Genomic DNA, 20983 nt, shown 5'->3' with positions numbered 1-20983 from the left:
AGGCTACTGACCACTGATAAGCAGCCCAGCCTGAGCCTTGGGCCTCAGCCTCAGACACACTGCAGAGGAGCCAGCTCACAAGCAAGTGTGCTCGGCAGCCAGAGGGCGGGTGGGTGGTCCCAGCATCACCAACGTGCCATGAGGAGCACGGATTCAGGGTCTCGAATTTCACTTTGAAGGAGAATCCAAAGGACGATGACCCGCACTCAAAAGGCCAGGGAGAATGAGGCAGGCAGGCAGGCTGCTTCTGGTCTACATGCAGCAGAGGGACTGGCCTCCTTCATAAATACTTGAATCTCTATAAGCTGAGAACCTAAATTTGAAGCCTTTTGGGGAAATTCTGGTTCCTATTAGGCTCCTCTCAGTTTTTAAACAAAACTATCAGATCCCCCACCTCAGGCTGCTCCCTGGGGGGAAAGCCTGGCACTGAGAGAGTTCAGGGGTCACACGCGGGCCAGCACTGTGCTCCAATGGCTCCCATCTGACCGTGACGTGAAGAGCATGACAGACAAGGTGTGTCTCTTTCTCTGCATTATTTATTCCTTAAGTTAGAGTGTACACCGAGTCCAGCCAGGATATAACAGGCACGCAGCTCTGCCTGTCATTACACCACATTAAGAAAATAGCTTTTCATATTGCATTCCAACCGGAGTAACACCATTCTGGAAGGAGACAGTCCCCTTGAGCAAAGCTGTCTACATAAGAGAGGGGTTTAGAGGGAGTGTCCCAAAAAGATCCTTTGTTCTTTGCTAAGTGACCCCTTGATGCAAGGAGTGATTCCGGAGGGGACTCGCAGCCAGAAGACAGGGATTCAACACACTCAGACTTCAGGGAGACAGAGTTCTGGTCGTCTCGTGTGAGGCCAAACTGACTGTCCTGAGCAAATCCCAGCCGTGGTTGCCACAGAGAATTCCCAGCGCAGGATGGAGCCGACGCTCTGTCTCTGGTTTCCCTCTTCCTCACGGCAAGGGGTGCCCCTGGGTTCTGGCACCGGGTCGTGAGCACAGCTGGACTCACCCCTCCACGCCCACTAGGCAGCATGGCACACCTGTTGTAATGGCCTCAGAGGAAGGAACAGCTGCACACGCGAAGCACAGTGATGCAGGGTGGCCGCAGAAGCTCCGAGACCGAGGGCTCCCCCAGCGCCTGGCCCTCACCCGCTCCGCCCCGACGTCCTGCCCCTCATCCAAGGCTGGAGGACCGCAGAGGAGAGCGCGGGACACCCAGCAGGACATCAAGTCACAGAGTCTCCCCGAGTCCCTTCCCCCACAATAAAATAATCTTAATAAAAACATAATTTAAAGGAAGTGTCAAAAGCTGAGTGTAAAATCAAAGCTGTAAACTCTTGAAGTCCAAAGGCTCTCTTCAAGAATTATCCCTGTTTAAAAAAAAAAAAAGTTGAGCAATTAATTATAGGATGCATGTTAAAATAGAAAAGTGAGGATCTGTTGTCAGCTGCTGTGGTAAACTGCCTGGTTTTCACTGAGGACCAGTATTAGGAGCCTAACTTGAATTATGAGCTAAATTTCGGATTCCTACAGAATCACATGGACTCCACCTCTGCCCCAACACAAGCAGTGTTTTCCACCGTGCCAGTCTCCTCACGGTGCCACTCACAGGGGACCTCCACTTGGGGAGGCAGTTAGAAACCCCATGTAACTGACCGAGTATCTGCCCCTGTACCGTTACAAAGGTTCCTTTCTTTCCAGGGCAGTTACTTAGGCTTATCAGATTGCCTACAGCAAACAATGTGGTGAAGATTAATGAATACATGAGTGCTAAATGCTCACCTGGCAGAGAAGGCAACCAACTACCCCCCCTCCCGATTCGTACCTCCTCCTCACACTTGCCCACGTGGCTACGGTCATCACAGGCCAAGCGGCTGCTCAGCACGACTGCACGCCCATGAGACCACACCTGCCAGTGGAGAGGTCCCCTGGTGGGGAAGGCAAGGTGTGCAGGATTCGGGGAGCCCACCTTCCCATGCCTGAGGTAGGACCTCACCTTCCCTGTGGTGGGACCCCTGGTTCTCCTTTAGACCCCCCAGACACCCGGCTAACACCCCAACCCCCTTCTAAGCAGGTATTCCTGCCGAGTGTTCACGCAGTTAGCTTCATGGGCTTTTATACAATTCTCGGCAGCTGCCCACAGCTACTACACTTTATAAACTTTCCAACTGGTCACAAAAGACAAACATTCCAAGTTTGTTCCATAACTGCTATGATTTTAATGGATTTCCAGAATAAGCAATCAACACAAAAGTGTTGTATATTTTGGTTTTAAAGCACTTCCTGGTGAAAACTTGAGGGTCTGCAGAAATGACACCACGTTGTCATGCCTGTCACCTCCTTCAAGATCTCCAAGTTTATGGCTACATGAAATAACATGGCTCTAAGAATCCAGTTCCCCCAGATTAGGTCAGATTGGCACCTGAAAGCAGCAATCAGCAAGACGACAATTGCCCCGTGCCTGGTGTCGCCCCCACGGGAGTCCACAGAGCAGGGTGGGGAGATGTACTCTAGCTATGGGGGGCCGGGTCCTCACCCATTTGATGCCCACCATGACCTGACCGCTTACATCCTCTGGCATATACAATCTTTCAACACTAAACTTTGATGATGCTCTTACAATTTTGGTGTTGCTGCTGCTGCTGCCAAGTCACTTCAGTCGTGTCCGACTCTGTGTGACCCCATAGACGGAAGCCCACCAGGCTCCCCCGTCCCTGGGATTCTCCAGGCAAGAACATCGGAGTGGGTTGCCATTTCCTTCTACAATGTGTGAAAGTGAAAAGTGAAAGTGAAGTCGCTCAGTCGTGTCCAACCCTTAGCGACCCCACGGACTGCAGCCTACCAGGCTCCTCCATCCATGAGATTTTCTAGGCAAGAGTACTGGAGTGGCTTGCCATTGCCTTCTCCGAATTCTGGTGTTACCACCATTTAAAACAAGCTTCAAAGCATCACTTACATTACCATCAGTCATGATTTATTGAAGGAAACTTCAGTTCAGTGATTTCAGAGTCAGGGGAGCTGCTTCCACTTCTGTCACTATAGGTGTCCCTGTAGAATGCAGATGGTTTATTCATCGGCTCCCACCAAACACTCACTTTACTTCCCTGATTCTGCAGCCACCACGGCACCCACAGGGGATGCTTGTCTGCTCACAGCAGAAATCACAGACATTATATATTTAGCTGAAAGCTGCAGAGGGATTTTCTTCTTGTTATGAAAGATATACATTCGCTTTATGGTTAGGGACCCACCAAGACAGAGTTGTTCCCGACAAACACAGCCGTGGTGCATGAAATCCCCCCAGGCTGTGGCTGAGGCAACCACCCCCCCATCTCCCTGTGAAAAAAACACAGTTCCCCACGGGCCACAGGGCCTGAGATGGGATCGTGGAGCCCAGGCGCCGCAGAGGAGGGACGTGGCCACCATGCTGAGGAGCAAGGCCAGGGGTGGCACAGAAGCGGCCTGAGAAAACCCCAGGGAAGGAGAGGATGCTTGTGTGTCAGCGTGAGAAGCAGGGTCCCAGCAAGGCTCCCCAGTCCTGTGGCTTTGCTCATCACTGATGGCGTGGGGACGGCTCTCTGTAAGGAGTCAGTGACCTCCCAAGGAACTAGGGGAGCGTGACCTCACCTGGGCGAGAGTCTGCAGCCTTTCTGGAGGTAATGCGGGAGCCTCCCCACGGAGGCCAGGAGGAGACCAAAGTATGGTGGGGAAGGCTTGATAGGTCTGGACAGAAACTCAGGGTGATACTGCACTCCAACAAAAAAGGGATGATCTGAAACAGAAGTGCAGAAGAGCCAGCTTCAGCGTGTGTCCGCATAACATGTAGAAGATGGGAAAAAATCTTGAATGATCCACATTTCTGCAGACCCTAAAATGATCTGAAAATAACTTATCTGGAGCCTGGGTAGAGGTGATCACAAAGCACGGGAGATGTGAGGCCCTCCACCTGCAGACAAAGGTGACCCCTCCTCTCCAGGTTCTGCCACCCTGATCCTCACCCCACACCCCAGCTCCCTGACTGGAACAGGATTGAGTCCTGCAGGTCATGTGAGATTAGACTCAGGTACCAAGTCCAAGCTCTCATTCTGGAGAACGAGGACCCGAAGCCAGAGGTCAAGCGGCTGCCTAAGGAAGGCCTTGGTGGGAGGCTGAGTCCCCCAGGGCTCCAGAACCTTGTCCCCAAGGGCCCTCCCCTCCCCAGGCAGTTAAGCTGCCAAATCCGGTGAGGTCAAGGGCAACAATTTATATTACTGTGTTTTCCCCACACGCCAAGAAAAACCTAAGTTTCCCACTAAACACAACCGCGCAAGCAAGTACCTTCCAACTCCACAATTTCCATTCTCTCTCCTTCAACATCTTGGCCAACGAACTTCAAGCCTTGCTCCTCCAAACACTTTTTCAAGACTGGATTCACCTGTGAAGCATGAAGAACAGTTTTGCTGGGCTCTCAGCTGTGTTTCCAGAGTAACAGAAAGGAGAAAATGTCACAGGTCACAGAGCTCACATCCTCACCTCAAACCTGTGGCGGTGCCTCTCTTCCAGGTAATCCGGATCTCCGTAGAGTTTCCCTGGGAAAAAACCCACGTGACATGAAGGACCCTGATTTCACAAAGGCGTCTGTTCACACCACATCCTGCCGCCCAGGTTGCCTATTCCCATCTACACATCCAGGCCCTTTGAAGGTTATTTCTGTGACTTTGCTGCCAATCCCCACTGCCTGCTCTAGCAGCACAATTCAGACAAATTCTTGGGCTTTTGATTCTTTGCAGTCAAGAAAAACTAACAGAAACAGACTTTCACCACCACCCCTCACACGAAACTGCAGAGGCACCAGGGTTAAATCACAGCCACTAAGGTTACCCAGCACCTGCTGTTCCCTGGGAACAAGAGTGGCATTTGCCAACAGGTGGATTCCCAGAGCCAAGTGAGACCCCCAAACCACAGGACCTTAGAGCCAGAGGACTGGATGACCACCTACTCAAGTGACTCAAATAATGCTGCCTCCAAACCCCGGACAGATGTATAGGTGCTCTGCCAACAGTGGCAGAGTTTTCCCAGTGGAAGAAAAAGCAAATCCAATCCAGTAATTCTTAAATATCTTAAATTCCCCCTAAATCTTTAGCATATGTTAGTTACTCCTGTTGTCTGTCACTAAGTCATATCCGACTCTGCAACCCCACATAGCCTGCCAGGCTCCTCTGTCCATGGGATTTCCCAGGCAAGAATACTGGAGTGGGTTGCCATTTCCTTCTCGAAGGGATCCTCCCGACCCAGGGACTGAACCCACATCTCTTGCACTGGCAGGCAGATCCTTTACCACTGAGCCACCAGGGAAGCTCACGTTGTGTTAGTACATCCAGAATAAAATCTATTTAGGTTGAACCAGGTGAAACTGCCATTTCTGTAAGACAAGTGCTCAACATCAGCAGTTTTATCCACTTTGACCTAATAAGACAGGGAAGTAAGACTGCCATGGATTTCCCCTAAGCGACTCATTCTGGTGAGTGGTCCACACCCAAAGTTCCCCCAGATCCCCAGCTTTACTGCCTGTGACCTACGAGCATGGTGCTAACTTAGGCTGTTACAGTACATCCCAAGGAGTGTCACTGGGAAAGAAATGGAGAACTTCCAAAGTAAGAACAAAGCTGTAAATGCCGGCCTGGCTGCAGCACCGGGACGTGAGTCCGGCAGGCAGGCCGCTCTTACTCATGACGGAGTTCTTGGTCTGGAACAGAGTTCTCCTCTTGCCCAGCCGCATGGTCCCGCCCATCTGGCCAGGGTTGTGTTCCGGCATGTCTATGACCTGGAGATGTTCCAAAAACAAACATACGCTTCCAAACCCTGCCTCAGTGAGGAGGCAGACCGCTGCTCTGAGAGAAGAGAGCCTGCAGGGAGGCCCAGCCTTTCCTCAGAGGAGATGCCGACAGAGGGAAAGGTCTCCTGATGGCCATTCTTAAACGTTTTCTGGGTGAGCGTTTCACCCTTCAGCCTGTCTCCTGAGCCACAGGACTGGACATTGCTGCCCCCTGCCCTGGCCATTCCTGCCCTGGTACTTTGGATCCCAAGGGCCTGTTCTAATAAAGACTGACACAGTAGCGTGGATACGAGACCAGATGTGTTATCACACGTCTCCTCCACTAGACTGACAGCTGCTCGAAGGAAAGGGATGCTCTTAGCGGGCTGGCCAGGAACCGGGAGGAGCTTGGCGAATGTCTGCAGGACTGAGAGGACCTTTTCTGGGCTCCCCCACCTCCCCGAGGTTGCACGTCTCAAAACCTTTGCTCTTTTCTCCCTGAGGTCTGATTATCAGCAAATTTCAATTTCAGGTCAACAAACACATATTAATGCTGTTTAAGTACCCTGAGGTCAAGAGTCTCGTCCATGCTGTTTATCACAACATCCTTGGTATCAAACAGGCCTGTCGCGCCTGGGCTGGGGATTCAGTGATGGATGAAGGCACTGTCTGCCCCCCATGAACCACATTCCTCTGCTGGGAGATTTAACACGAGGAATGCCGGCCTCCTGGGGCTTGGGCCCTCGTCAAACAGTCCTAAGTTCCAGCAGTTCTTTCCTAAGACGGCCATCTCCCGGGGTTGCTGGGGATTAAGTGATACAAAGAAGTGAGCCGGTGCCTGGTGCGTAGTAAGGACCCACATAAGTGTTTCGTGTCGATACTGGGAATTACTTAATCAGGAACCCCTACCCCCACCCCCAGCTGGCTGGAGTGGCACCTGTCTTAAAAACTTCCTGTGGCTAACTGGGAAGAGCAGTGAGAAACCACGTGATGAAAACAGAAAGTTCTCCCTTCCCAGCTGGGAATCTGAAAGCCCAGGTCCTCAGGGTTCTTCAGCCCTCAGTCACGCTTATCACATCCCTTCCACACCCTTCCAGATGCTCCGGACGCGGGACTCACCACAGGATGATTGGTGTTGGGGTCAAACTCCGTAGAATTGGCATCTGAAAAACCAAAATACTTTTGTTACAAAAATAGTTACAACCAAACGGATTATTTAAGAGTTTCATTCCTAAGCGCTGTCACAAATTCCCTCCTCAGTTTAGTTATTCAGTGACGAGAACTAAAACCAGGGATGACATTTTTCAAGCTACAGGGGCACTCAACAGACAAAGGTGAATTGTCTCCCTTATCTGCAACTCTCTGGGAAGTCAAGCTGTACAAGATGGCGAAATCAAACCAGTGGAATAGCCCGGTAACCCCTACTAGACAGTGCACCCCTCTGGGGGCTCGCAGACTGCTTCCACCTCTTGTTTCAGACTCTCTCTCCCAGTATCTCTCCTTGATGTGCAAATACTGTTTCTTCTACGTTTTTGTCATCCTCAGCATCTCACACATTGTACGACCCAACTGCCCGACTCAAGAGCTCAATCAAAAATTAACTGATTTCAAAACCCAAATATCCTTTCTATCCTTTACTGAATTTACCATCTGACTATAAGGGAAAGCACTGAAGACTAACACAGAAAGAACCCAGTCGCCGGCACCCGGCAACATCTGTCTGTCTGCTCTTTCTGTGCACCAGTGAGGTTTCATCCCCCTCTGGGGCCTAACCTGGGGCCAGGTCTCAGTTGCAGGGAAGCTCATCTCCAGGTCACCCACCCACCTGGGGACCCCAGTGGGCGCAGCAGCAGGAGGTGATGGCTGTGCAGGGGTTCAGGGTGCCCAAGGGCCACTCAAGTGGTAGGTGGTAGGACAGCGCTCAGAAGCCAGCATCAGGGCCGTGCTGCCTATCGGGGTTCCTGTAAAAATCTGTGACATGACCTAACAGCGAGCTGGCCACTGGGAACCCCTCGTATTTGGTAAAGCCAGGCTGTGTTCTATTCCTCGGGTCACTTTGCTGAGTCTGCTTAGAACATATAAAGGTTCGGTGGCCACGATGGGGTCACTGTGCCCCAGGATTCACACCACTTGTGGTCCCCCCACCCCCCGATGATGGCTCAGCCATGGGACACTTGGTAAGGGCCTACACAGCGGGCTTGTCATTTCGGGAGCCAGGTGGTCACCACGCCCTGAGGAAGCTCGGCTGAACTGGTGGACAATGAGGCTATCCCTCTGCCTCTGCCAGGCAGAGTTGAAAGAAGGGCAAGCCGAGTTCAGACACACCACACACTGAGCAGAAAACCACACACAGAGTCCACTCAAACCACAGAACACTGAGAAACAAGAAACCACTGCTGGAAGCCACTGAGTTCCTGGCGGTCTGGAAGCAGCAATATAGTCAGTGAGAACACCGAGCAGACATTAGGGAGTGTTTCCTATCGCCAGGCACTGTGCTGGGACCATCTACAGGCATCATGTCACTCAGCACCTACAACCAAGTGAAGTAGGTTACCACTACTACCTCCATTTTACAGAAGAGACAGAGGTTCAGAAAGAGTAAGTAAGCAATTTGCCTAAGATCACCCACAGTGATAAAGGGACTTCCCTGGTAACTCAGTGGTTAAGACTCCACACTCCCAGTGCAGGAGGCCCGGGTTTGATCCCTGGTCAGGGAACTAGATCCCACACGCCGCAACTAAAGTTCCCGCTTGCAGCAACCAAGACCCGGAGGGCACGCATGAGGGCTCAGTCGTATCAGACTCTTTGCAACCCCATGGACTGTAGCCCCCCAGGCTCCTCTGTCCATGAGATCTTCCAGGCAAGAATGCTGGAGTGGGTTGCCATTTCCTCCTCAAGGGGATCTTCCTGACCCAGGGATCGAACCTGCATCTCCCGCATTGGCAGGTGTGTTCTTTACCACTGAGTCACCTGGAAATTCCCTAAGACCTGGAGCAGCCAAATAAATTAAAAAAAAAAAGAAGGGCAAAATTTGAGGCCAGGTCTAATCAACTCCAGAGCCCAAGTTCATAATATTTTCACAGGCTCACACTAGACAGAGTTAATTTCCTTGCCATGCAGTTGAGGGTCCACAGCCATGGTGATGGGAGTGTGGGCGTCTCCAGAGAAAGGTGCAAGAGGCGGGCGGCTCACCATGCTCCCTCCTCTAGTGGCTAGCGGTTCCTCTGGAGGACGGCAGAGTGTTCTCAGTTGCTACATTCAGCAGTTTCCCTTCGCTGTGGCTGCGAGATACTGGGAAACCAAGCCTGGCCTCCATGACCCCCACTGCCCAACAGGCACCAGGAACATTCCACTGAGAATTTAACACATTTCTAAGTAGACACTTACCTTGCCATCCCAGCACATTTCTTGAAAATTCAACCACTGCCAACTGCATTCCTAAGCACACACCTTCCAAGTGGAGGGAAAGCAAATGAAACTCCATTGAAAAGGGAGTCCCCACACTTCCAACCCACCTACGTGGACTTGGTATCCTGACTGTTCACAGAATTCCAATGACAAACTCATAATTTTCTGCTATAAACATGCAACCCCCTGCTATGCTTTATCTGTAACAGATTTCAAACATGGGGTTTAAGTGTATATGAAGATTTCAGGTTTTAGAGTCATGTGATCGTAGAAATAAATAATATTCTCTTCAGTACTTTAAAATTCAAGTTTTCTTATCCTCTCTCATTAAGTTCCCACTTAAAATGGATCATGCTGAATATGACTGAAATTTACAGCACCAGGAAGCATCCAAAATCACTCTGCCCAATTAGACAGCTGGTGTTCCAAACAAGGATATAAAACTCAGTCTCACATGTTCTGCGAAACAGCTGGTTTCAGTAAATGGACAAGATTTCCTAATTGCTATTTCATTTTCTCAGAAGTCCATAACAACTACATGGAGCTCAAGTTTAAAATGTTCATTTTAAAGAGGAGTTTAAATTTCTCAAAAACAGAACCCAAAGGCTTCTGCTTGAGCTGCTATCAGGAGAGACAGCATTTATATTTGATTCTGATCATCTCTGTTTATTTACAGGCTCACGGGGCACTTTTTCTTGTCTTTCCTACTCCTTACCCAAAAAAGGCTTCTTCTGTTTCCGAGCCCAGGAGATGGCTTGGATTTTTCCTTCAGTCCCTCGGACACCAAATCCTCCTGGAACCAGCACGCCGCTGTGCAAGAGAGCACACCACAGGCAGCCCCTTTCCACCAAGTCCAGCTCCCAGAAACCACCCAAAGAGTCACTTCCAAGACACTGACGCCCTGAAGTCACTCCAGCTCTAAGGACTGGGATTTCAATCCTGCCCATGACTTGTATAGAAATACTATGGGCTTGGAAAATGTACACAAAAACATCCACTCTCCTTCTTAGTAACATCAAGAAAGTGTTTATAACCAGGGGAAAAAAAAATGCCATATGTAACTGTAATACCACTACTGAACAATATTTGTCCCAGGCAGGGATTCTTCCCTAAGTTTGCCATTTTTTTTTTTTTTACTCCTTGGCTCCCCCAAGTAGGAAGGGGGCCTTTCCTGGTCAGTCAGCGCCACACTAACCATAGCTGTATGGCTCTGTAACATTCAACTTGTCTAGGGAACCAGAAATTCTTACTGATTTTTTTTACTGTTATATTAGATAACAGCTGCCAGGGAAAAAAAAAAAAACCTATTTATGAAATTCTACTGATGGGTCCTCATCAAATGGTCTGAATGAAAAACCTTTTATAAGCCTCATCCAGAGAACCCCTGGTGGTCTAGTGGTTAGGATTTAGCACTTCCACTGCTATGGCCTGGGTTCAACACTTGGCTGGGGAACTAAGCTCTTACAAGACTTGAGGCACCGGAGGGGATTTTTTTTTTTTTTTTATTAAAAAAGTCTTATCCAAAGATGCATACAGTGAACATTATCAGTGAAGTTAGAACTCGTTTTCTTCATGTTAATTAAACTAATAAGCTATGGAACTTCCCTGGCGGTCCAGTGGTTAACACTTCACCTTCCAATGCAGGGGTACAGGTTTGATCCCTGGTCAGGGAGCCAAGACCCCCACATGCCTTGTGGCCAAAACACCAAAATATAAAAACAGCCACATTGTAACAGATTCCACAAACACTTTAAGATGGTCCACATCAAAACTATCTTTTTAAAAAATTGATAAGCTATATTTTTGTGAGGCTTCAGTCCTCCAGGGTGTAGCCCTTTCAATAATTAAAAGACATTTAAACAATCAGATGATCTACCACGACAAGACAGCACATACTTCATTCATTAGGACACACCTCGAACCCCTGAAAGCAAAGGTAGAGAGTTCTGCTTACTGAGCGCTACAGAGCTTCTGCCAGGCCTCATGGTAGCGCACTGGATCTTCCTGCAAGGTGCTGGGCTCCAGGTCCGTGGAATCTATGTACTGGGAGCAGTCAGAGTGGAGAAAAAAGAGGCAGGCTCGTGACTCCTGAGCACGTTCTTTCCTGATCTCTAAACAATATCACCAGCACTCCATCTTTCTTAATTGTAAAATAAAGTTTAAAAATAACCTTCATGTATTTATACTAATCTTTTAAAGATAAACTTTAGCACCTTTCTTATGTTTTAGAATATGAGTTTCCTTCTCAAATCATTAAGCTTTGGCTCTCCATCTCTACTCAGTCCACTGGTGCAGACCCTGCAGCGTCCCCTCTGTTCAAGACATCTCCCCCAGTCCATCTCCCCTCCCAGGTGGCTTCTCATTCTCGATTGTGCTGAAGCATTACTTACATACAATGAAACACAAGCATTTTAAGTGTGTACTTGCACGAGTTTTGTCCCATGCAAAGGAGTGATCCCTACCTTGATTAAGATCTAGAAAGTTCCCCACGGTTCCTATGACCCCCTGCAAACAACATCCTTCCTGCCTCCTGCTCCGGACAATCCTGGCTCTATTTTCTGTCACCACTGGTGGAACTATGCACTGGGTAGCCTTCCGTTTCTCAGATTCATCGTGGTGTGGTGTATCACCACGGACTTTATTCCTTTCTACTACTGGGTACTTTTCTACTGTAGGAATACACCACATGATAATGTTTATCCACCGACTCATCCTGGACATTCGGGCTGTTACCAGATTTTAGCTGTTATGACTAACTGGTCCGTTTGTATAAAAATACATTCTTTTGGTGGACATGTTTTCACTTCTCTTGAGTAAATATCTAGGAGTGGGACGGCTGGGTCACACAGAAGGCATGTGTTTCCCTTCATGAGAAACCGCCAGACTCTTTCCTCGAGCAACTGCACCAGTTTACACTCCCACGCCCTCACCGACGCGCTCAGCCACTGAGGTGGGTGCGTGTTGGTGCCTCTCTGAGACTTAATTTGCATTTATCTCCCTGACAACTAAAGGCGTTGAGCATCTTTTCAAGTATATCACGTGTATCTTCTATGGAAGTGTCTGTTCACATCTTCTGCCCACTTTTTTATTACACTGCTCATCTTCCTGCTCCTTCCTGCCCAATACCCTGCAGTGACTTCCCTGAACCTGGGGGCAAAATCCAGGAGTGGCCCAGTTGATACATTTCATGACCAGGCCCTCACCAGCCTCTCTCCAGACACCTTCCAATTCACACTTCTCCCATCCACTGAGCTCCCAACCATCCCACACCTCCAAGTCCTTGGATAAACGTTATCTGCTCTTGGGAATACCCTTCCCTGTGGCCTTATCTATCTTCCCAGACCTGCCCACAGGCCCCCCCTCACACATCTACCAAGGCAGGATCTCCCCTCTTCTGCATGTTCCCTTCATACCTGAGAGACCTCACTGAATCAGACCTCACTTCTCAGCCTCCACAATCGAACACATGATTGGCACAGGCTACCTCCAAGCGGATAAAATGAATCAATGACTGAAAAAACTAGTGAAAAAATAAGGCAAGGCAAGGTGAGGAGACCCCACGATTCTTAAAGCACATAGAACAGCTCCTCCTCTAGGAACCTGCTCACAGCTGAAAGCAGCTTCATTTTCATCCTGAGAAACCAGTGGAAAGCAGGCGGCCAACCCCAGTGCCAAGGGTGAGGTCAGCTCCCCAGGGCCATCAGCTCTGTGCCTAGTCAGCCCCTCAGCACTGAGCTCCAACCTCACTTCTAATTTCCGACCCCTCATGAAAAGTTCTATGTGGGAGACACTTTGCTGGGGAAAAAAAGTATAAAGTGACAAGTGGAAGGTTTTCAGGAAGAGCTGACCCATATAGTACTTCCTCTACCCTAGACACAGTTCCAAGCAATTCACATGAACTCACTCAATTCTCATAAAAAGAACTCTGTGACAAAGGCACCATCACTAATCCTTTTCAAAGACGGGGAAACCAGGACTTCCCTGGTGGTCCAGTGGTTAAGAATCCACCTTGCCATTCAGGAGACACAGGTTTGATCCCAGGTCAGGTAACTAACATCCCACATGCCTCAAAGCAGCTAAGCCTGCACACCCCAAATAGAAAGTTTGTGCACCATAAGGAGGATCCTGCATGATGCAACTAAGACCCAACGCAGCCAAATAAATAAATAAATATTTTTAAAAATTAAAAAAAAAAAATAAAGATGGCGAAACTGAGGCCCAAAGAGATGTAAATAACCTGTCCAGGGTCACACAGACTCTGCGGCTTTGCTGCTAGGCTCTGGAAGCCCTGCCCTGAACCTTGACACTCCGCCGCCTCCAGGAGATGGGCAGGGGCTGTGCCCTGACATGCCAGCAGCTCAGCTTGTCCCAGAGAACACAGTGAACACTGTTCACCAGGCACTGCCCATGCGCCAGGCACCAGCTGGGTGAGTGGAGACAAGTTACTGAGAAACCTCCTGGTTCCACGGGGTGGACACTGGACAGATGCCAGCAACTATGCCACATGCTTGGCCACTAGGACTCCTCACCACTGGAGTCGCCTGACGTTCAGATCCAGGTGTCCATTCTCTTGGCTTCTTCTCTGACCACATTTCCCCATATTTCCTAAAAATGCTCTACTGTTCTCTCCCAGCCAGGAGGCAACCACAGATCTTTTTGATTTCTAAAAAAGAAATTCTGAGCTCCAAAAATACAAAGCAGGGGTCCATGCCACACCACACTACACCTGTGTCCCCCGCTCACCTTGATTTCCAGTTTGTGGTTGATGGCCAGTGCGGAATGCTCCAGAGCTTTAATGACAGAAGCGTACGAGTCTGAGAACTTGGTGTATTTTCCCACGAGGGCAATAGAGCAGGTCTCCAGCAAGCGATCATATCTATCACACAAAGGTCAAGAAACATCCAGTTACTCAGGCCATATGTACCTCCATAAGATGAAAATCACTATTTAAACAGGGAAAAAAAAAAAGTCTGAGAAAAACATGATAGGAGCGACTACTGTCTGAGTTCAGCAAAGACAAAGCAAGTTTCAGATCGACATGGCAGGCACTGTAAAGAAAGTAGGATTTTGGAACCCGTTACCAAGAGATGGCTTCAAAATCTACTCCAAATATTTTTAATGAAAAAATTAACAAACACACACAATTCACAAGAATTATGTGATGAAGGGAACAGTCCAATTATGGGCATCCACACAATAGTCCATACACATTAAAAATTTTTCATTATAAAGTATAATCAGTAACACAAAAAAGCTTGTAATATTTTATGAAAGATCATAAAACTGTGCTATTTTTGTGGTCACATAATGATATACAAGCAAATGGACATAGACTGAAAGGGAAAAATGTCAAAATGAAAATGAGGATGGCTGATAATGGCATGCGTGCTCTGTCCTCAAATGTTGATTAGTACTGTCTGGGTGACTCTGCAGCTACAGCAGCACACACCCAGGGCTCAGAGGCGCTCACAGGCCTGTCCTGTGCTGTGTAAGCAGCTCAGAGTGAGGGGGTAAACAGGGTGGGCCAGTTCTCAAACTGATGAGCTGTGACAGGAGCAGTAACAATAGACTGGACAGGACCTTCAGCCCACAGAGTGACCCACAGCGGGAGGTAGGGGAGGTTCTTAAAATAATGTTTCAACCCCCTGCCCTTCTGTTTTCAGTTTGATTCAGATCTTGAGCGGCTTCATGCAACTGTATTTAATTTTTATGACAGACACCCAGCTAAAGCTTTTCTTCTGCCTGATAATATCACTGGCAACTGAATCATTTGAAAAATCCTTTTCCTCTGACACGGAAAATAAGAATCCAAATTCAGTGACAAAAAGAAAGAAAACACTGGACATCCTTGCTGATCCTTTTGTGGTGTGCGGTGGACACGTTCCCAAACACAGCTCAGGTATCTGGGAGCACCCAGGAGTGTTCCAGCCATGTCCAGCCATCCGTGTGGGCCTCAGGTACCAGTGCTAGCCCACCACAAGGAGGCCTGTTTGCAAGGGGGACAAGGGGGACAGCTGTGTCATCTGTGACCTGAGCCAGCTCTATCAGGACTTCCTCATCCATGATGCAGCTACGTGAGGGCTGGCTAAGATCCTTTCTTCACACCCCTTACCATGAAGGCCTTTTCCAATGTAAGCTGATACCACAAGTAAGAAAGAGTTGAATTCCCTGAGCTTCCACCAAAAAAAAGAAAAAAGAAGGTAGAGACTCCCAGGTCCTTATTAAGAAGCAAACCTGTCGGCCATCTCTTTCCACTTCATCAGCATTTTTCGTGGCTGCCTCTCAATAGGAAGGTCAAGTCTTCGGAGAAAATAATCTACAACCCCCTGCTCCTCTAACAACAAGGGGACTCTGTAGATGGACGAGACATCATGGACACAGATCACCTGTTTAAAAAGGAGCAACGTTAGTTCAAAAGGAACAAAAACTAACTGCGCTGACAGCCTCCTACGAGCTATTATGACCTTGAGAAAATAAATTTGAAAAACAGAGAAAAGGTCAACTTTCTAAAAAAATATAAACTAAGAAGAACAGATAGTGGTTAATCTCCTACGAACATGGGTGCAAAAGTCCTCAAGAATTCATAAACGAAACCACAAATTAGTTTTTAAAGAAATCATGCCCAAGTACCAAGTGTCCCAAGATCAATGGTTTTACAAATTGGCTTTCATTAGAATCACTCCCAAGTGAGTTTTTAAAAATTCAGAGGCCCATGATGCACTGCACACCACTTACATTTAACAGTAGAATTCACTACAGGAGCAGGTTAAAAGAGGGGAAATTACCTCGGTGGGTGTAAGTTTAATACAAATTCATAACAAAAATTCTCAGTAAACTGGGGAAAATTGTGAAAATAAAAAAACCCACAGCAAACACCATTTGGCTTGATATTTAATATTAATGTCACTTAATACATAAAGTCTGAAACAGGCAAACCTGGCCACTATCACTATTTCTATTCAATATATTAGATATATTAGACATTACAATTAGATAAGAAAAAATATATATGAATTGGAAAATAAGAAACAATTACCCCTAATTGCATATATTATTGCTTATTCATAAAAACCAAGGGAACTTACAAGCAAACAATCAGAACTAATAAGTTTAGTAAGGTTGCTAAGCTTGAGATCAACGGGCAAAAGTCAACAGGGTTTCCTATGTATGTGTGTGTGTGTTAGCCACTCAGTCGTGTCAGACGCTGTGACTCCATGGGCTGTAGCCCGCCAGTCTCCTCTGTCCATGGAATTCTCCAGGTAAGAATACTGGAGTAGGTAGCCATTCCCTTCTCCAGGGGCTCTTCCCAACCAAGGGATCAAACCCAGGCCTCCTGTGCTGCAGGTGGATTCTTTATCATCTGAGCCACCAGGGAAGTCACCTAATCAGGAAATTAATTTTTTTTAAATATGCCATTCACATAGTAATAAAAATTATGAATACCTATAAATAAATCTAAAACACAATTCACAAAGATAAAAAGTCTACAAACCACCTTCACAAAGAAAACTAGATTACTGAAAGATAGTTCTTTCAACAAATGGAGCTGGAACAGCTAGACAGCGCCACGCAAAAAGATGAGTTCCAAATTTTACTGAAGTTACCATCCATAAAAATTAACTTATAATGAATCCTAGACCTATGTACGTGTTAAGACCTAAAATTATACAACTTTTAGAAAACACAGAAGAAAATCTTCATGACCTTGATTAAGTAGAGTTCTTAGATACGACACCAAAAGCACAGTCTATAAAGAAAAAAATTGATAAACTGGGAGTTCATCAGAAATGTAAAAGCTTTTATGCTCCCAAAGGCACCATTAAGAAAATGAAAAGACATATACCTGAATCTAACATGACACTGTAAATCAATTATATTTCAATTAAAAAAGGAAAAACAAAACAAAATGAAGACAAACCACAAGCTGAGAAAAAAATATGCAAATGATGTATCTGATAAAAGACCTGCACTCAAAATATATAAAGAACTCCTGAACTCAATGAGAAAATTAAACGATAGGCAAAAGATGTGAAGTTCTAATTTAAATGCAGAAACACCTGTCACATTTTAATAGTGACTAATTTCAGTGAAGTTCTGAGATGATGAAGACAGAAGAGGGGGAAAAAAAAACCTGTTATTTTTAAATTACATGCAACCCGGGCTCCCAGCATTAGCTGTATGATGGAATTTGCCTCATATGTACAGTTCTGCTTCTTGACAGCTGTCAATTTTTTCAAAAGTCCCCTATATAAGTTGGAACTTTGCTTTACACTTTTTATAAAATGCCATGGTTCAGATGGTAAAGAAACTGGCTGCAATGCAGGAGAGCAGGTGCAATCCCTAGGTCAGGAAGATCCACTGAAGAAGGCAATGGCTTACCCACTCCAGCATCCTTGCCTGGAGAATCCCATGGCAGAGGAACCTGTCGGGCTATAGCCCATGGGGTTGTACATGGCTGAGCGACTGACACTTTCCATTTTAATGATAACCTATTCTATTATAGAATTGAATTACCTTCGCTTGCAGGGACAGAAATATAAAAAAATAACTGAAGTGCATGAAAAAAGACTGTTTATATCAATGAAAGTATTCTCACGTTCCACACACTTAGTATGAAACAGAGTCCCTCGGATGGAGCTCCTGGCTCAGGCATCAACCCAGGAACAATAATCTCCAGCCTCCGGCTGCTCCCACACCCTGAAGCACAAGCTGTTGTGGAGCTGGAGAGGCCTCTAATGGACAAAGGCTTTCTTTCCTCTTGCTTCATTGGCTCTAATGCCAGCAGAGTTACTTTCGTTTCTTCATATCCACTTTCCATACTCCTAGAAGTCTTGTGAATGGATTTCTCTTACTTTAACCCTGCTGCTTCACTCATTCCTCTCTAGGCCAGCTGGGGGCCTCTGATTCAAACCATCCATAACCCGTAAGTTCCTTGACCTCAACTTCCTTCTGCTCTCTGTCAGCCAAACCTGACAAGAGTCACAATCCCAACTCACCACCCCTGGAATTTCCAAACCATGCACTTGAGATATATCAGTTTCCAAATTCAGTTTCCTGAATTTCCCGTACCATAGGTAACCGCCATTAGCACGAGTAACAAAAAAAAGACTTCAATATGTCTAGAGCCTACAACACCTTAGACAGCAGGCGCCAGGAATATAAAGGTGAATAAAGTGATCCTTGCCCTCAAGAAGCTCAGTCTGTGAGGGGAGACATACACAGACGAAACGAACACACACACACACAGGAACACATACACATAAACATGATAAGGGGCAATAATGACAGGCTCACCAACAGGACCTGTGAGACACACAGGTCACCCAGAGTTTTGAGGAGGTTTGGAAGGTAAAGCTTCTCAGACAATACTGTGTCCTGGCTGGGCTCCAAAGGATGAGGAAGAATAGGAGGTTGTCAGGCCTATTTCCAGGGAGGGGAACACCCACTGGGCATGGCTGAAGCGAACAGTAGGAGTCGGGGCAGACAGGACAGGTAAAGGATGTCTGGGGAACCACAGGCATAGGTGATGACAAATCACAGAGCCCGGGGTGTCAGTCCTTCCAGGGCATCTCAAACTGTGAACAACAACAAGCCTCATGAAACTGGTTAAGAGACTAGGATAATTAGAAGCAAAAAATGATTTATGACAAGATGAAATTTCTACTTACTTGTTCAGGTTCCACATGGCAGAACATCGATATTTTCTCTTTCACTGACGTGTCAAGAGGATTTGAGCACCTACACACAACCTAGAGGTTTGGAGGGACAAAAGGTTACAAAGTTGGGTTTTTCTCCCGATTGAAATTAAAATAGACACCACATTGTTAAGCTGGATGAAAATGTCAACTCCTAGCACAATGCACAAAAACTGTAAAAATGTTACCTGTTTTCAAAACTTCCTAAAGCCCAAATTGGAGAAATGTGCAAGAGGGGGAGGACAAATTGACAGAGAGATTAACGAGCCAATTGGGGTTTCCCTCAACCACTGTTCTTGGGTAGGAGTAAAAGGAGAATGAATGATTGGCTAGCAGGAGAAGACACAACTTCATACATGCCAGGTAGGGAAATCTTTGCAAACCCATCCCAGTTCAAAGCACTAACTCTATTTTGCCACCATCGGCTAACTACACGCAGGCCAAGAAAACAAAGGTTTTAGCTTTCATGAAGGCCAGATCTTAATTAGACAGACAAGATCACACTGAAACCAGATAACCAGGAAATCTTACCAGATCTGGGGAAAGCCCAAGCCCTCTGAGTTCCCGAACACTGTTCTGGGTGGGTTTAGTCTTCTGTTCCCCTGTTGAACTTGGCTATTTTACAGGAGGAAAAAAAAAAGTTAGTTTTTCTGTGATAAGGGATTTTCAAGTATGACTTTTCTCCCAACTTCTTTTAATACGTAGATAATTTGACCATTTACCTAAACTACCATTTAGTTTTTAGATTGTCAAAGTTAAACACATATATATGTTTTACAGTAGAAGAGTTATTTAAGGTTTGTCCAAAAAGCAGTAGTACCAGTCCTATCTATCCCTTCGCCTTTCCAAACCCTACAGACAGCCACTCTTCCACTTTTTTCTTTAAATTGGAGTATACATGATTTTTCTGGTGGCTCAGCAGTAAAGAATCTGCCTGCCAATGCAGGAATGTGGATTTGATCTCTGGGTCGGGAAGATCCCCTGGAGAAGGAAATGGCTACCCACCCCAGTATTCTTGCCTGGGAAATCCCATGGACAGAGGAGCCTGGCCAGCTACAGCCCATGGGGTCGCAAAGCGTTGGACATGTCTTAGCGACTAAAACAACAATAGTTGATTTACAATGTTGTGTTAGTTTCAAGTGTACAGCAAAGTGCCTCAGATATATTTTTATATATACATAACTATATACATACATACACATATGTATGTGTACACACATACATACATGTATACTTTTTCAGTTTCTTTCCCATTATAATTACAAGATATATAATGTAGGTCCCTATGCCATACAGTAGGTCCTTCACCCTTGAATGATCCTCCTACTATGCTTTACATTTTGAGGCATTTCTTGACATTTTGAGGCATTTTCTACTGAGTTCCCTTTTGGATCAGGAGCCCACTCTTCATTTCCCCGCCTCCATTACGTGTGCCTGCCTTGTGTCTGCAGCCCCATCTCAGTAGATACTGTGCAAACTAAACCATGTGCCGTGACTTTTCCAATGATTTGGCTTCCTTGGTTGGTTTTTTGGCTTTATTTTGTGGAAATACTGAGTTTTCTATACACTAAATTATTCTCCTCTCACAGATATATTTTTTGGGTATATAATTCTAAGTTAGAAGTCATTTTCCCTGAATTTTTTTAAGGAAACAGCTTCACTATCTTTTAGCTTTCAGGACTGCTGTTGAGAACTCTAATGCTATAGTGATTCTCAATTTTTCTCTTTAGAGATTTTTAGAATTTCTGCCCCATTATTCCAAAATTTCACAACTATGTACCTTGGTGGGGGGTCATTTTTCATTTAACAGGCTGGGCATTAACTAGGCCCTCCCATCTAGAAATGCCTATCTGGAAATTTCCTTGAATCCTTTAGATCAGGAATCAGAAAAATTTTCCTATAAAAGGCCAGACAATAAATATTTTAGGCTTTGTAGGCCACACAGTCTCTGTCACAACTACTCAACTCTGATGTTTTAACACAAATGGGCATGGCTGTTCTATTTTCAGAAACAGAAGGTGGGCTGATTCGACCTGTCTGTTGACCTCTGGTTCACATTACACATGCCTCTCCTTTTC

The 20983-nt window shown here is 46.4% G+C and overlaps 1 protein-coding gene across 4 annotated transcripts in view; it reads right to left on the bottom strand.

Moving 5' to 3' along the window:
* Nucleotides 1-518: 518 nt before the first annotated feature.
* Nucleotides 519-20983, bottom strand: part of CTPS1 (CTP synthase 1) — a 32997-nt gene continuing 12532 nt past the window's right edge. For 3 of the 4 annotated variants that reach the window (XM_055402690.2, XM_055402689.2, XM_088835184.1), the window contains exons 6-19: nt 19437-19520; nt 18879-18959; nt 15445-15596; nt 13954-14086; nt 11165-11253; nt 9926-10020; nt 9190-9252; nt 6922-6965; nt 5715-5811; nt 4521-4576; nt 4326-4422; nt 3636-3780; nt 2965-3056; nt 519-1378 (exon numbers count right to left, since the gene is read on the bottom strand). In XM_055402690.2, coding sequence (XP_055258665.1) covers nt 2972-3056; nt 3636-3780; nt 4326-4422; nt 4521-4576; nt 5715-5811; nt 6922-6965; nt 9190-9252; nt 9926-10020; nt 11165-11253; nt 13954-14086; nt 15445-15596; nt 18879-18959; nt 19437-19520 — 1221 coding nt within the window. In that variant the 3' untranslated portion in view covers nt 519-1378; nt 2965-2971. The remainder of the gene's footprint in view (nt 1379-2964; nt 3057-3635; nt 3781-4325; nt 4423-4520; nt 4577-5714; nt 5812-6921; nt 6966-9189; nt 9253-9925; nt 10021-11164; nt 11254-13953; nt 14087-15444; nt 15597-18878; nt 18960-19436; nt 19521-20983) is intronic. The other variant, XM_088835183.1, reaches the window with a different exon arrangement.

This window comes from Moschus berezovskii, chromosome 4, assembly GCF_049115385.1.
Source record: "Moschus berezovskii isolate FMDL1 chromosome 4, NW_MosBer_1.0, whole genome shotgun sequence".
NCBI lineage: Eukaryota > Metazoa > Chordata > Mammalia > Artiodactyla > Moschidae > Moschus > Moschus berezovskii.
Note: the sequence above shows the minus strand (reverse complement) of the source record. Positions and strands in the feature narration are given on the sequence as shown.